Consider the following 18245-nt stretch of genomic DNA (forward strand, 5'->3'; position numbering starts at 1 on the left):
AATTTTTTTTTTTTTATATTACAGTGAATATTATAATTATGTCCGGTCCAATGTACCATAATCACATTCTTTTCATTTCTTTGTTTAATTAGATTCTTTTATTTATTAAGAAAAAAAAATTGTTTTAAACAAAATCTTTATGCGTGAAAAATTACGTGCGTAATTATAGATATTTTTGCTCATTAGCAATCTTTAATTTTGTTCATTAAACTTGAACTGGCATTGGCTTTACTAAACTAAACTGATAACTTAAATTCGATAGCTAACACTTGTATAACAATCTAGATTTTGTATATAGATCTGTGATTTATACATATACCTACTAATTTTTATAAATTGGATGGGAGTCTAGACACATTTTTTGCTAGTTTAATTTGTTTAAATAAATAAATTATTACGTGATTTTAAATTAAATAAATTTTTTATAATAAATAAAATAAGTTTTTAAATTATACGTTCTATTTAATTTATTTAAAAATAATAAAATTTAGGCTTTAGAAATTTTTTGGATTCTGATGACGTCATGAAGTTCAAAAATTCAATTTTTTTGAGAATACAGCCAAATTTGATCCGATCTTATTGGAATTTTTTTTAAACCCACTAATTTTAAGTAATGCTTTTCAATTGTGATGTCAGTTTTTCGCTAGCTATCACTGTTGTGCTTAATTTCGGTACCAGGTCTGCACATTCTTGGAACCTATTAGAGCTAGGTTAATTTTGATCAAAAATTTGAAAAGTATGACCTAAATTGAGTAGGATTACATACTTGGTTTATCAAAATTGGATAAAATTTGAATGTGATAGAGCTAAATTAAATATTTTGGATTCTGATGACGTCATAAAGTTAAAAAATTCGATTTTTTTGATAACACAGGCAAATTTGATCCGATCTGATTGGAATTTTTTTTGAACCCCACTAATTTTGGGTCATGTCTTTCAACTGTGATGTCAGTTTTTCGCTAGCTATCACTGTTTTGCTTAATTCCGGTACCAGGTCTGCAAATTCTTGGAACCTATTAGAGCTAGGTTAATTTTGATCACAAATTTGAAAAAATTGGCCCAAATTGAGTAGGATTACTTACTTAATTTATCAAAATTGGATAACATTTGGATGTGATAGAGCAAAAATAAATTTTTTGGATTCTGATGACGTCATAAAGTTAAAAAAAATCGATTTTTTTGAGAACACAGCCAAATTTGATTCGATCTGTTAAGTCTCCGACAAGTTAAATGTTTAAATGTACAGTGTATTTAAACATTTAACTCTATTCGTTATTATAATTCCTTGTTTATTAGTTTAAAAAACTGTGACAAGTATCAAAGTCCATACCTGTTCAAGCTATACATATCAATATCATAAAATTATTTATTTTTGTATTCCTTTAAAAAAATATTATTGAAAGTAATAAATTTTTATTTGAAACGTGAAACTAGAATGTTTGTTTTGTAAACATAAATATCGAATGTTTTTTTTTTTTTAAAGGAAGTAGGTACTATGATGACGCGGTTTACATTTGATACCTCAAAAACAATATTATATTATTTTATTATTATTACAGGAAAGATTTATTATATTTACACAAGCATCCAGTATGGAGTGCTCCAGAATTAACGGAGTTAATTGTTGAAATACCATGTATAGACAGTGTTGATTACTATGTCACATTACACATACATACATGTCACACACATATAACTGATATACCCATATAATACTACAATTTGCGCATAATTTGCGCTGTCTAGGGTAAACTGTGATGTTTACGAAAAAATGGTTCAAGCAAAAGTTGTTTATTTTTTTATAAGGAACATGTTTTACATTTGAACTTTTGTTCTATCTCTAACAGTTTACAAGATGGGTCCTAACCTTGACCAAGGTTGCTCATTCACGAACTTAATCTTACTTTTTGCGTCCTCAGCACGCTATAAAAAAATAACCTAGATATCTCTTCGTTTTTGAGTAATCGTGATTACAGACGAACAGACAGGCGACAGACTGACAGACAAGCGGAAATGGATTAATTAGGTGATTTTATGAAAACCTATACCAATATTGTGTTCATAGCATCAATATTTTTAAGCGTTACAAACTTGGGACTAAATCTAGTATACCTTGATATATTTCATATACACATGGTATAAACAAATAACTAATAAAATCATGAATAAATTAAAAATTAAAAAAAGAATTCTCTATTCGATATAATTAAATAGACATTTTTATTCAAAATCTGTGTATGCCAATCTTCTTTATACATCTGTGTGTTTTATGTGATTTTAATATTAATTGAAACTAAAATGTGATTATTTGTGTTGTACAAAATGAATGTATGCTGGGAATTCTATTATATTATTATTATACAGGAATATATGACCTTTAAATTCCAATAAAAATCAATTACAAAACAACGAGATACAACAATTATATCGATTTAATTGTTTAAATGCCTTTAAACACTAAGCTGTACGCATATACAGCAGTATTTGAGATCAAATTGTCGTAAATAACACTAAAACAAAACTAAAAAAGTCAGAATGCAGAAAGATCTGATCGTATTAGTTATACAAAATGTTTTACTCGGTTGGGGTTCGAACTCAAGACCTTTGCATTACGAGTCGGACGCGCTATACACTCTGCCACATGGCCCAAAATATCTTTTTCTGGAAATCATATTTTGTGTGGTAGGGCAGGTTTGTGAAGATGGCACCCCCATGACCGAATTTTACGTTCTTTGTGAGCTTAATCGTTTGACCATCGTAGGACCACTTTTGACCACCCTCAATTTTCGTTTGACCACCCTCCGTTCGGAAAATATTCACGATTCAAAATTTTATTTCTCGTAGCCTCCACCATAACCAGCATAGGGAAAATAACATGGTAGCACCCCCATGAACGAAATTTAATTTAATTGTGAGCTCAATCGATTCTAAATCGTAGGACCACTTTTGACCACTCACAATTTTCGTTTGACCACCCTTCGTTCGAAAAATTTTTAGAAAAAACAATTTTTTTTTTAACGAAAAACAAAAAAGGCTGGATTCTAATGAATTACTACAAATTCTGGAGTGTTTTTGTGCTCAATCGTTGGAGAATCGTAGGACCACCTGGGAATATTAACAAAAAACGTTAGACCACCCTCCGTTCGAAAAATATTTAGAAAAAACAAATTTTTTTTTAACGAAAAAACGTTCCCTCCACCATCCAAAGATTGTAATAACGACAAAAACAAAAAAATCGATTTTCTACTAAAGGAGTGAAAAATTTATAGATTTTTTCATCCAAATCCATTCAAAATCGTAGGACCACTTTTGACCACCCACAATTTTCGTTTGACCACCCTCAGTTCGAAAAATATTTAGAAAAAACGAATTTTTTTTTAACGAAAAAAAATGAAAAATGAATTTTTATATAAGCAGCAGGAATTCTGGGGTGTTTTTGATGTCAATTGTTAGCGAATCGTAGGACCACCCCAAAATATTCACAATTTTCGTTTGACCACCCTTCGTTCGAAAAATATTTAGAAAAAACAATTTTTTTTTTAACGAAAAACAAAAAAGGCTGGATTCTAATGAATTACTACAAATTCTGGGGTGTTTTTGTGCTCAATCGTTGGAGAATCGTAGGACCACCTGGGAATATTAACAAAAAACGTTAGACCACCCTCCGCTCGAAAAATATTTAGAAAAAACAAATTTTTTTTTAACGAAAAAACGTTCCCTCCACCATCCAAAGATTGTAATAACGACAAAAACAAAAAAATCGATTTTCTACTAAAGGAGTGAAAAATTTATAGATTTTTTCATCCAAATCCATTCAAAATCGTAGGACCACTTTTGACCACCCACAATTTTCGTTTGACCACCCTCAGTTCGAAAAATATTTAGAAAAAACGAATTTTTTTTTAACGAAAAAAAATGAAAAATGAATTTTTATATAAGCAGCAGGAATTCTGGGGTGTTTTTGATGTCAATTGTTAGCGAATCGTAGGACCACCCCAAAATATTCACAATTTTCGTTTGACCACCCTTCGTTCGAAAAATATTTAGAAAAAACAATTTTTTTTTTAACGAAAAACAAAAAAGGCTGGATTCTAATGAATTACTACAAATTCTGGGGTGTTTTTGTGCTCAATCGTTGAAGAATCGTAGGACCACCTGGGAATATTAACAAAAAACGTTAGACCACCCTCCGTTCGAAAAATATTTAGAAAAAACAAATTTTTTTTAACGAAAAAACGTTCCCTCCACCATCCAAAGATTGTAATAACGACAAAAACAAAAAAATCGATTTTCTACTAAAGGAGTGAAAAATTTATAGATTTTTTCATCCAAATCCATTCAAAATCGTAGGACCACTTTTGACCACCCACAATTTTCGTTTGACCACCCTCAGTTCGAAAAATATTTAGAAAAAACGAATTTTTTTTTAACGAAAAAAAATGAAAAATGAATTTTTATATAAGCAGCAGGAATTCTGGGGTGTTTTTGATGTCAATTGTTAGCGAATCGTAGGACCACCCCAAAATATTCACAATTTTCGTTTGACCACCCTTCGTTCGAAAAATATTTAGAAAAAACAATTTTTTTTTTAACGAAAAACAAAAAAGGCTGGATTCTAATGAATTACTACAAATTCTGGGGTGTTTTTGTGCTCAATCGTTGGAGAATCGTAGGACCACCTGGGAATATTAACAAAAAACGTTAGACCACCCTCCGCTCGAAAAATATTTAGAAAAAACAAATTTTTTTTTAACGAAAAAACGTTCCCTCCACCATCCAAAGATTGTAATAACGACAAAAACAAAAAAATCGATTTTCTACTAAAGGAGTGAAAAATTTATAGATTTTTTCATCCAAATCCATTCAAAATCGTAGGACCACTTTTGACCACCCACAATTTTTGTTTGACCACCCTCAGTTCGAAAAATATTTACGGAAAAAAATGAAAAATGAATTTTTATATAAGCAGCAGGAATTCTGGGGTGTTTTTGATGTCAATTGTTAGCGAATCGTAGGACCACCCCAAAATATTCACAAAAATCGTTTGACCACCCTTCGTTCGAAAAATATTTAGAAAAAACAATTTTTTTTTTAACGAAAAACAAAAAAGGCTGAATTCTAATGAATTACTACAAATTCTGGGGTGTTTTTGTGCTCAATCGTTGAAGAATCGTAGGACCACCTGGGAATATTAACAAAAAACGTTAGACCACCCTCCGTTCGAAAAATATTTAGAAAAAACAAATTTTTTTTAACGAAAAAACGGTCCCTCCACCATCCAAAGATTGTAATAACGACAAAAACAAAAAAATCGATTTTCTACTAAAGGAGTGAAAAATTTATAGATTTTTTCATCCAAATCCATTCAAAATCGTAGGACCACTTTTGACCACCCACAATTTTTGTTTGACCACCCTCAGTTCGAAAAATATTTACAAAAAACGAATTTTTTTTTAACGGAAAAAAATGAAAAATGAATTTTTATATAAGCAGCAGGAATTCTGGGGTGTTTTTGATGTCAATTGTTAGCGAATCGCAGAATCACCCCAAAATATTCACAAAAATCGTTTGACCACCTTTTGTTCAAAAAATATTTAGAAAAAACAATTTTTTTTTTAACGAAAAACGAATATCAGTGTTGCACTATTTTTAATAAATTAGAGAAGTTTAAAAAATCGAACACATTTATCAAGTTCCAGTATTAAAAAATTTAAAAACTTTTAAAGTATTTGCTAGAAAACCGTACACCACTATGTTAAGTGTACGCACAATAAATTAAAATTTTATTAAGTTTTTTAACATTTGTGCAATAATAGGCCAAAAAATGAAAATTTGTTCAACAAAGAAATTTTTATTTAAACATAGACATCAAAACAAAATTTGAAATCAGAAAATGACAAATCTAAAACACATTCTCAAAATCCGCTTTTAAAATAAGATTTAGACATTTATTTAAAATTTTAAATAAGAACGCTAACTAACAGAATAACATTTCAGAAAAAAAAAACGTTGTTATGGCAACAAAGGATCTAATTTGATTCTATTAGTCTTAAAAACTCATAATCTTAGATTCATTTGGAATTGGCCTATTGGGGATACCACATTAAAAAAAAGTCTACCTCGAAGGTGGAGTGGAAATGACTAACAAACTGGAACCTTCTTTTTAAAATTTTTTTAAAGAAATCATTCATAAATTCTTGCGTTTATAAAGCATTTTTGATAATTTAATTGCAAAAGCTTATTTTTTCCTGTTAATTTAATGGATTTTATAAAAAGTAATTCTTATAGTCTTTCGTTTATGAAATACATTGGTTGATTTAATTGTAAAAAGTAATAAAAAAAACCACCATAAAACCAAATTTTTAATACTAATTATCGCTGTTGCTTAACTTTTATCGTAATATAGATAATAAGTGTAAAAAAGTATAACTAGTTTTTCCGAACATTATTTTTTCACTAATTAATGAATCTAAACTGTATTCATTAACATCCTTGCGTATGATATAAATAAAATATAAGAATATAAAGTATCAATTTTCACCACCAGAATTCTTCAAACTAAGAGTAGTCCAATAAAGTTTGTGGTTTGTGGTAACGAATTTTCAGGTTTTTCAACACTGGTCCAACGATGGTCAAACGATTAGACGATTATGAATTTAATATTTATATATCTTTCGAACTGAGGGTGGTCAAACGAAAATTGTGAGTGGTCAAAAGTGGTCCTACGATTTTGAATGGATTTGGATGAAAAAATCTATAAATTTTTCACTCCTTTAGTAGAAAATCGATTTTTTTGTTTTTGTCGTTATTACAATCTTTGGATGGTGGAGGGAACGTTTTTTCGTTAAAAAAAATTTGTTTTTTCTAAATATTTTTCGAACGGAGGGTGGTCTAACGTTTTTTGTTAATATTCCCAAGTGGTCCTACGATTCTTCAACGATTGAGCACAAAAACACCCCAGAATTTGTAGTAATTCATTAGAATCCAGCCTTTTTTGTTTTTCGTTAAAAAAAAAATTGTTTTTTCTAAATATTTTTCGAACGAAGGGTGGTCAAACGAAAATTGTGAATATTTTGGGGTGGTCCTACGATTCGCTAACAATTGACATCAAAAACACCCCAGAATTCCTGCTGCTTATATAAAAATTCATTTTTCATTTTTTTTCGTTAAAAAAAAATTCGTTTTTTCTAAATATTTTTCGAACTGAGGGTGGTCAAACGAAAATTGTGGGTGGTCAAAAGTGGTCCTACGATTTTGAATGGATTTGGATGAAAAAATCTATAAATTTTTCACTCCTTTAGTAGAAAATCGATTTTTTTGTTTTTGTCGTTATTACAATCTTTGGATGGTGGAGGGAACGTTTTTTCGTTAAAAAAAATTTTGTTTTTTCTAAATATTTTTCGAGCGGAGGGTGGTCTAACGTTTTTTGTTAATATTCCCAGGTGGTCCTACGATTCTCCAACGATTGAGCACAAAAACACCCCAGAATTTGTAGTAATTCATTAGAATCCAGCCTTTTTTGTTTTTCGTTAAAAAAAAAATTGTTTTTTCTAAATATTTTTCGAACGAAGGGTGGTCAAACGAAAATTGTGAATATTTTGGGGTGGTCCTACGATTCGCTAACAATTGACATCAAAAACACCCCAGAATTCCTGCTGCTTATATAAAAATTCATTTTTCATTTTTTTTCGTTAAAAAAAAATTCGTTTTTTCTAAATATTTTTCGAACTGAGGGTGGTCAAACGAAAATTGTGGGTGGTCAAAAGTGGTCCTACGATTTTGAATGGATTTGGATGAAAAAATCTATAAATTTTTCACTCCTTTAGTAGAAAATCGATTTTTTTGTTTTTGTCGTTATTACAATCTTTGGATGGTGGAGGGAACGTTTTTTCGTTAAAAAAAAATTTGTTTTTTCTAAATATTTTTCGAACGGAGGGTGGTCTAACGTTTTTTGTTAATATTCCCAGGTGGTCCTACGATTCTTCAACGATTGAGCACAAAAACACCCCAGAATTTGTAGTAATTCATTAGAATTCAGCCTTTTTTGTTTTTCGTTAAAAAAAAAATTGTTTTTTCTAAATATTTTTCGAACGAAGGGTGGTCAAACGAAAATTGTGAATATTTTGGGGTGGTCCTACGAGACGCTAACAATTGACATCAAAAACACCGCAGAATTCCTGCTGCTTATATAAAAATTCATTTTTCATTTTTTTCCGTTAAAAAAAAATTCGTTTTTTGTAAATATTTTTCGAACTGAGGGTGGTCAAACAAAAATTGTGGGTGGTCAAAAGTGGTCCTACGATTTTGAATGGATTTGGATGAAAAAATCTATAAATTTTTCACTCCTTTAGTAGAAAATCGATTTTTTTGTTTTTGTCGTTATTACAATCTTTGGATGGTGGAGGGAACGTTTTTTCGTTAAAAAAAAATTTGTTTTTTCTAAATATTTTTCGAGCGGAGGGTGGTCTAACGTTTTTTGTTAATATTCCCAGGTGGTCCTACGATTCTCCAACGATTGAGCACAAAAACACCCCAGAATTTGTAGTAATTCATTAGAATCCAGCCTTTTTTGTTTTTCGTTAAAAAAAAAATTGTTTTTTCTAAATATTTTTCGAACGAAGGGTGGTCAAACGAAAATTGTGAATATTTTGGGGTGGTCCTACGATTCGCTAACAATTGACATCAAAAACATTACAGAATTCCTGCTGCTTATATAAAAATTCATTTTTCATTTTTTTTCGTTAAAAAAAAATTCGTTTTTTCTAAATATTTTTCGAACTGAGGGTGGTCAAACGAAAATTGTGGGTGGTCAAAAGTGGTCCTACGATTTTGAATGGATTTGGATGAAAAAATCTATAAATTTTTCACTCCTTTAGTAGAAAATCGATTTTTTTGTTTTTGTCGTTATTACAATCTTTGGATGGTGGAGGGAACGTTTTTTCGTTAAAAAAAATTTTGTTTTTTCTAAATATTTTTCGAGCGGAGGGTGGTCTAACGTTTTTTGTTAATATTCCCAGGTGGTCCTACGATTCTCCAACGATTGAGCACAAAAACACCCCAGAATTTGTAGTAATTCATTAGAATCCAGCCTTTTTTGTTTTTCGTTAAAAAAAAAATTGTTTTTTCTAAATATTTTTCGAACGAAGGGTGGTCAAACGAAAATTGTGAATATTTTGGGGTGGTCCTACGATTCGCTAACAATTGACATCAAAAACACCCCAGAATTCCTGCTGCTTATATAAAAATTCATTTTTCATTTTTTTTCGTTAAAAAAAAATTCGTTTTTTCTAAATATTTTTCGAACTGAGGGTGGTCAAACGAAAATTGTGGGTGGTCAAAAGTGGTCCTACGATTTTGAATGGATTTGGATGAAAAAATCTATAAATTTTTCACTCCTTTAGTAGAAAATCGATTTTTTTGTTTTTGTCGTTATTACAATCTTTGGATGGTGGAGGGAACGTTTTTTCGTTAAAAAAAAATTTGTTTTTTCTAAATATTTTTCGAACGGAGGGTGGTCTAACGTTTTTTGTTAATATTCCCAGGTGGTCCTACGATTCTTCAACGATTGAGCACAAAAACACCCCAGAATTTGTAGTAATTCATTAGAATTCAGCCTTTTTTGTTTTTCGTTAAAAAAAAAATTGTTTTTTCTAAATATTTTTCGAACGAAGGGTGGTCAAACGAAAATTGTGAATATTTTGGGGTGGTCCTACGAGACGCTAACAATTGACATCAAAAACACCGCAGAATTCCTGCTGCTTATATAAAAATTCATTTTTCATTTTTTTCCGTTAAAAAAAAATTCGTTTTTTGTAAATATTTTTCGAACTGAGGGTGGTCAAACAAAAATTGTGGGTGGTCAAAAGTGGTCCTACGATTTTGAATGGATTTGGATGAAAAAATCTATAAATTTTTCACTCCTTTAGTAGAAAATCGATTTTTTTGTTTTTGTCGTTATTACAATCTTTGGATGGTGGAGGGAACGTTTTTTCGTTAAAAAAAAATTTGTTTTTTCTAAATATTTTTCGAGCGGAGGGTGGTCTAACGTTTTTTGTTAATATTCCCAGGTGGTCCTACGATTCTCCAACGATTGAGCAAAAAAACACCCCAGAATTTGTAGTAATTCATTAGAATCCAGCCTTTTTTGTTTTTCGTTAAAAAAAAAATTGTTTTTTCTAAATATTTTTCGAACGAAGGGTGGTCAAACGAAAATTGTGAATATTTTGGGGTGGTCCTACGATTCGCTAACAATTGACATCAAAAACATCCCAGAATTCCTGCTGCTTATATAAAAATTCATTTTTCATTTTTTTTCGTTAAAAAAAAATTCGTTTTTTCTAAATATTTTTCGAACTGAGGGTGGTCAAACGAAAATTGTGGGTGGTCAAAAGTGGTCCTACGATTTTGAATGGATTTGGATGAAAAAATCTATAAATTTTTCACTCCTTTAGTAGAAAATCGATTTTTTTGTTTTTGTCGTTATTACAATCTTTGGATGGTGGAGGGAACGTTTTTTCGTTAAAAAAAAATTTGTTTTTTCTAAATATTTTTCGAACGGAGGGTGGTCTAACGTTTTTTGTTAATATTCCCAGGTGGTCCTACGATTCTCCAACGATTGAGCACAAAAACACCCCAGAATTTGTAGTAATTCATTAGAATCCAGCCTTTTTTGTTTTTCGTTAAAAAAAAAATTGTTTTTTCTAAATATTTTTCGAACGAAGGGTGGTCAAACGAAAATTGTGAGTGGTCAAAAGTGGTCCTACGATTTAGAATCGATTGAGCTCACAATTAAATTAAATTTCGTTCATGGGGGTGCTACCATGTTATTTTCCCTATGCTGGTTATGGTGGAGGCTACGAGAAATAAAATTTTGAATCGTGAATATTTTCCGAACGGAGGGTGGTCAAACGAAAATTGCGGGTGGTCAAAAGTGGTCCTACGATGGTCAAACGATTAAGCTCACAAAGAACGTAAAATTCGGTCATGGGGGTGCCATCTTCACAAACCTTGGTAGGGCAGTGTATTTTATCATCAAAATATTCCAGAGTTTTCTGAACCTTCTGAAATCTAAACCACTCTAGCGGGAATAGATTCCCTTGAGAAACGTATTCCTTTATAATCCTTTGGACTTTGAAGCACCTCCAGATCCAAACTTTTTTTTTTAAATCTTCTATTCGATTTACATGAATCTACAGAAAAATTTCCTTATGTAAGAGGTAACATTAATATGATCCGATACATTGTCTATGAGAACTCTTTGATCCAATCATCTCCATAAGCTTCCTTGTTTTATAAAATATGGGTCGAATATGTTTCTGTTAACACTTTAAAGAAAGAAACTCTGTGGCCACACGCCTCTAAAATTTGACTGTATTACCTTATAATTGATTTATTGGACTAAATTGTTCCAATAAGTTATTGGGACAGCCTTGCCATAAATAATAATAATATGGACCAGAGAACTATTTATGGGAGGCAGATTAAATCAAAATTGTTTTGCAATTTATATACAAAAGAAAACTGAAAAATTTACATACAATACCTACACATTATGGTATTGTGAAATTGTGAGCTAATCTATAAAACGATACAAAACTATAACAGAACCATGATTATCGAAGTATAAATATGTATATTCAATAATGTCTAAACAAAACTTAGATTGCTAGAGCACTATTTGTGTCGTAAAGTTGTTGGTTAAACTATAATGCACATTCCAACAAGAATATTATAAACTAAAATGAAGCGAAATTTCTATGATTCTTTTTGTCTGAAATTTGGGCAGTTTTAAAAAGAAATGTAAGGACTGACATTCAAAACTTTTTATACAAGGTATTTCATCAATTAACTCAATCAATTGTTCGTTTTCACTTGCTTTTTTATTAAATACAAAATAATTTTATTAATTAACCGATTTCAAACAAAATCGGAGGAGGTTATCAATTCGACTGTATTTTTATTTTAATTTTTTTTATGTGTGTTACCTCAGAACTTTCGACTGGGTGAACCGATTTTGATGATTCTATTTGAAAGCTGGTAAAAACCACAAAAGTCTTAAATTTGCATTAAGTTTGCACGACAAGAGGACTAATAACTCAATATCACGCCAACCGATTTCCATGATTCTTTCTTTAGTGACAAATTAGTTAGTGTAAAGAAAACCGACTTCAAAAGAAAAACTTTTCCAAAACAAATTAATATCCACTAAAAAGTAAAAAAAAAAATAAGGATAATATAATGAGTTAAAATTATTGATATTTTTGGAGTCGGTGTCAGTCAAGCTAATGAAGCAAACTGTTCCGTCCGCGTTGTTTCCTTGGCTGACACCGACTCAAAAAATAACAATAATTGTAACTACATTATATTATCGTTATTTTTTTACTTTTTAGTGCATATTAATTTGTTTTGGAAAAGTTTTTCTTTTTGTTAAAAGTTTTTTTTTATATTTCAATTTTATTGAATTATAAGGAAAGCCATTTCACAAATGAACTGCCTTAAGCTATTAAATATACTTATTCTCAAATTTTCCTTTGCATCTTTCCATATTCCCAAAAGCGCAAGCGAGAAAATCTTCGATTCAAATAATCAATGTATAAAGCAATCTTAGCTAAATAAAAACATCTTTGTAAAAATTCATAATAATTACAGATTTTACTGGCTGTGTTGCTATTTGAAGAGATTAACAATAGGTTGACCTTGGCCTTGCATCCGTACAATTGAATTGACTTCCGACTTTCATTGCAAGAGACTGTATTTTCATATACATTTGTCACCAGATCATACAAAATTGTTTTTTAATAGTTCAATAAAAACGAATTCTGCTTTTAGACATTTTATTGTAATTAAAAGTAGAAGACGTATAAGGAATATTTATTAAAAATAACTTTCTTTATTTTGTTGAACCCGTTGGCTACAAATTTATTTATCATTTTAATTAGACTTGTAAACTTTTACCCCTATTAGGTACACATTAGGTTACCCCGCGTATTAGGTACAGATCTTGAAACTCGAAGACACTTACGGCAAAAGCATATATGCAAAATAGCCATAAATATTTGACATACAAAAGAAAATAAATAATGCAAAAATTGATATCCGTTTTCGAAACACTATTAAATTATCAATTTGTCCAGTTTTTACATTCCATAACTAGTTTTAAATTTAAAAAATGAACTTTTATAACTAGTGTGCTATGAAATGTAAAAACAGGATAATTTGATAATTTATTAGTTTTACATATTCAAATATTTCAATAAACTTGTAATAATTATGAGTGATGAGCTCCAGTAGGTAAGAGCACTCGCAGTGTATATCGGAACACAGCCCATATAAGTTAGCTAATAACATCCAATAACATCGATCAACGAACTGTTGCTAAAATCTCTCACTTGGATTAACAAGACCACTGACTGAGAGTGGTTCACGCTATGGTAAGTTATTTGTACTAAAATTTTTTTGGTACAAATTTGTATATTAATTTTTCATATACATACAAGGTAAATTATTTATTTTTTTGCCAACTCGTTGCTTGATTGCTACAATCCAAGCGCCACTATTATTAACTCCAGCCTCAAGGTTACCTAACATTTTTATTACTCTAAATTACATTGAAATTAAAATACTCTTTTTGTGATTTTTTTTATACTTTATCAACTTCACATTGATAATTTCGATAATTTTTTTCCCGTGATTAAATGATTACTGCGGGAGCTGTCACAGTGATGAGCCAGCCTCACTTTGACAACCTCTCCGACCTAAAGTCCGTCGACGTCAAAGCTCTCCTGCTGTTCTTAAACAGCTCCAAATGGTTCATGGAGTAGCTAGATGATCTAAGTGTGTCCCACCCCAGGACAGCCACTCTAACCTAACCTAACCTAAGTTGCCTTTTCTGTCCGGACTATATGATTAATCTTCTTACTATAACAAGTATGAATTTAAGAATTATGTGACTCATACCTTCGTTAAATGACTTTAATTCAAAATATTTTATAAATAAATTAAAAAAGAAAAATAAAAAATAAAAAATAAATAAAAATTACTCACCGCTCGCTACTTAAGACTTAGCTAGTGCAAGCTGTCGCTTACTTTTACAAGTTGATATAAATATTTTTGTTTTTAGTATTATTATAAACAAGTCGGTATGTGACATCATTTGTATAATAAATTCAGGTGTTTTTATTTTATTTTTATTTTAATACTATAAAGGATTTATAATCAGATTAACATGTTTACTTAAAACCAAAAAAAACACAGTGGCGGATCTTAAATTTATAATCAGAGCTATTAGTAAAATTATTAATAATGTCAAGCAATCAATATGGCAGGCATAGGCAGGCTCAAATCTTTAAAAACGGTCAAATGTTCTATGGAAAGATTAGACCATTAATTATAGTGTAGTCGCTGGATGGAGTGCAAAAAATGAGGACCGCATTTTGTCAATTGATTCTTAGTCGGAAAAGCTTGTAGATTAATATTCCGGATGTTGCCGGTTGTTAAAAATTGTGATAACACAATTATGTATATTTACTAGAATTTTTTTTCGTTTTTGAGAATGTTTCAAAAGACCACTAGTTGAAGATATCTGCAACAATTTTCAACTATTTATCTTTTATAGTTTTGGAGAAAATGAACAGCAAAGTCCTAATTTACGCCCTCACGGATAAACAGTGATGTTTACAAAAAATGTTTCAAACAAAAGTTGTTTATTTTTTTGTAAGAAACATTTTTTACATTTAAACTTTAGTTTTATCTCTAACGGTTTACAAGACCCAATTGACCTATGTTGCACAAGACCCAATTGACCTATTTTTATGTCCCAAGCACGACATAAAAATTTCAGCCCGATATCTTTTTTCGTTTTGGAGTTATCGTGATCACAGATGGGCAGCCGGACTGATGGACAAACGAAAAACCGAAAATGGACTAATTAAGTGATGTTATGAACACCTATACCAAATTATTGTTTGTAGTATCAATATTTCAAAGCGTTAAAGCGTTACAGACTTAGAACTAAACTTAAAAGATCAAAATTATCTTACCCTTGAAAATGAAAAGGAGAATGGGTTGGGAAAGCCTTAAATAAGTTTCATTAATATGGGCAAACTAACAGAAATTATTATCAAAAACGCCACTGATAAAAAAGACACAACGTCAAGGCATAAAAAAAAACCCAATAAAAGTTTTTATTTAATTTATATTCAACCAAAAATAAACGGGTCAAAAAATCCATTTAAATGTAAAAATTTAATAAAAATGAGACTATAAATGTATATTTTAATTTGATTTTCATTGTGTGTTTCTAACAAAATGTATCAAACAATTAACATATTTAACTGTTTTAATACTCTAGTAAATTTTTAAATTATAATAATCTATTAAACTTACAAAAAAAACAAGTAAAAATAAACAATTGACTGAGTTAATTGTTTAAATATCATGTATAGACAATATTGATTACGGAATCGTTTGTTTTTTCGTACGGACCCAAGACCCAGTTGACCTATGATGCTCATTTACGAACTAGACCTCACTCTTTACTTAATGAGCACGCTATAAATATTTCAGCTTAATATCTCTTGTTGTTTTTGAGTTATCGTGTTGACAAACAGACAGACGGACAGACAACCGAAAATGGACTAATTAGATTGATTTTATAAACACCTATACAAAAATTTTGTTCGTAGCATCAATATTTTTAAACGTTACCAACATGGGACTAAAGTTAGTATACCTTGATATATTTCATATACACATGGTATAAAAATTACAAAAATTTTTTGCCTTCGAACATCTCCATACGGTTTAAAATTTGTGAAATTTTCCTGAAATTATGTTTGATTAAATTAAGTAAATTTACCGTCTACTTAAATAACTTTTTAAGATAAAATAACAAATGTTTATGAAAATAAAAAAAATGATTTTTCCTTACAATACTGATAAATTTTCATAAAAATTTATTATTTTATTACAGGTATCAAACAATATTTTTTTTTGTCGTGGTTTTCAGACAATAACAACAATAACTGCGCAATTTATTCATTAAAACAAAATTGAATTCGTAAATATAAACCCTTCAACCCTTATTCATTGATACATTTTAAAATAGGCTTTGACATGTTAGGGGATGAAAAAATATAACAATACATTGTCAGTTATATAAATTCTGGTAAACCGGTGTTTATTTAAAAAATTGAACTCCCCTTTCGTAAAAACCCTTTTGGTAAATAAATATATGTTAGATTTCAGAACTCAAATAAAAAAAGAATCATCAAAATGAGTTCATCAAAAAAATACAGTCGAATTGGGAAACTCCTCCTTTTTGAATTTCATGTCGGTTAAAAACCAAGGCAAATATCGAAAAATTTTATTTTTATTTTTCGTCAACATGAAGTTATAATAAAATTCATCATAATATTGAAAATAAGATAAAAATAAATTCAACCCTAATCTACCCTGTTCATACATCCCTTCTGGCCTTATAAGAATGTAAAAACTTGGATTTTTTCTTTTCTATGTCATTGCTAATATGTTTACTTATTATTAAAAAGTTTTTTTAAAATTTGTTTTCATTCGTTCCAAGATTTTTAATAATTTTTTTCTTAAAAATTTGCATGCAAGCTGAAATTTTAACGACATACTCTTTGAGAAAAAATCTACCGATTCTTAAGTGATTAAATCTCAAAAATCTCATCTTTATTTATGGATACAGTTAAATGCAGCTTATAATAATCTCTTAAACGAATAATTCACAATTTGTGAAAATAACACCTGAGATAAATCTAAAAAGTTTTTTTATTTCCTCAAAAAAGAATAATTAAATATTACTTTTAAATTTAACAAAAATATATATTTCCAATATGACCTTCATACTTCAATAACAAAAAAATTAAGAAACGATTTTTCAATACATTTATCGTAATAAATTTCACTAAAAATTACACAAATTCTTCGTTTGTAAAACAAAACAAATTTCCAAAAAAAAAATTCCCATAAAAATTCATAATAAATTCACATGATCACGTGGCATATAAAAAAAAATATAAATTTTCCGATTTACGAAAATAAACAATATTTTGTTTACAATTGATTGTTTTTTTTTTTATAAAGTTTACAACTTTGTTTACATGTCACATGGTTTTGTATATCGGGTGAAAGTCAAATGTATAACAACTCACTTTCTATTCTAAGAAGAAAAAAAAAGTATCAACTTACCACTAAAATTCACAAACTGAACACAAAATAATAGAATCAAATATGAATTAATTTTCCACATCATGTTTTACTATTATAGTCAACGTTTTTCTCAAAACGTTTCCAAAAAAAACAAACACTTAAATAATTTTTGCAAAGTTGGTAATAAAAAAAAAAATAAAAAAACTTCTTAAGAAACAAAACACACGTCTTTATAAATTATAACACATCGATTAGATTTTGTTTTTTTCAAAAAACAAACAAATGAAAAACACTGTTATTCAATTGTTTTCCAAATACACGACGTATACACACCGATTGAAACAAACAGTTGAAACGCACTGAGGTTACTAACTAAAAATTAATATAAAATATTACTCGCGATCGCGATCCGCTTCGCGATGTTTTTTTTATTTTCTGTGTGTGTGATATCACTACATACAGTGACACAGAACCGATGCAAAACAGCTGACTGACTGTTGAGTTAAGTTGAGTGAAGCTGAGAACTTTATTCATTATAAAAGACGTGTATTATAAAAAAAAAAATATTAAAAAGTATTATATTATCATGGATACCATAGAGTAGTATTTGTGTTTTTATTATTTACTTTATACACACTAATACACACACCAATAATGTGTTATCATGCACGTTCGTGTAGTTATATATGTTACCGTATTATTTAAAAATCGTCGTTACTGTATAATAAATCAGATTGTAAAACTATCGATAGATTGGAAACAAATAATAAAATTCACAATCTTACACTCTTATTTTCGTTAGTTAAACTAGTCAACAATGTTTAACTTCTCTGTTAACTCACAAGTCATTTTCTTTAATGAAAATATTCTCAAAATTCATGGCAAGCTGAATCGATAAAAAAAAGTATAAGTTTCCTAGGTAATCTACATGTCAGATTTTGGGATCAGCTGTACTTTTTGTGGTTTTACCTCGCAACCAACAATCACATCATAACGTACGATAAGATACATAGTTCCAAAATCTCCACTCCTGGAACTCCATCTCCATTATTTATAATTTTAATGAAGCGATT

The 18245-nt window shown here is 29.5% G+C and overlaps 1 protein-coding gene across 1 annotated transcript in view; it reads right to left on the minus strand.

Moving 5' to 3' along the window:
* The window catches only part of LOC123292341, a 52042-nt gene extending 34719 nt beyond the window's left edge, over positions 1 to 17323 (minus strand). Inside the window, exon 1 of the mRNA XM_044872966.1 lies at positions 17212 to 17323. Within this exon, the coding sequence (XP_044728901.1) occupies positions 17212 to 17275 (64 nt within the window). The 5' untranslated portion in view covers positions 17276 to 17323. The remainder of the gene's footprint in view (positions 1 to 17211) is intronic.
* Between the last annotated feature and the right edge of the window lie 922 nt (positions 17324 to 18245).

The sequence above is a fragment of the Chrysoperla carnea genome, chromosome 2 (genome assembly GCF_905475395.1).
Source record: "Chrysoperla carnea chromosome 2, inChrCarn1.1, whole genome shotgun sequence".
In the NCBI taxonomy this organism is placed as follows: Eukaryota; Metazoa; Arthropoda; class Insecta; order Neuroptera; family Chrysopidae; genus Chrysoperla; species Chrysoperla carnea.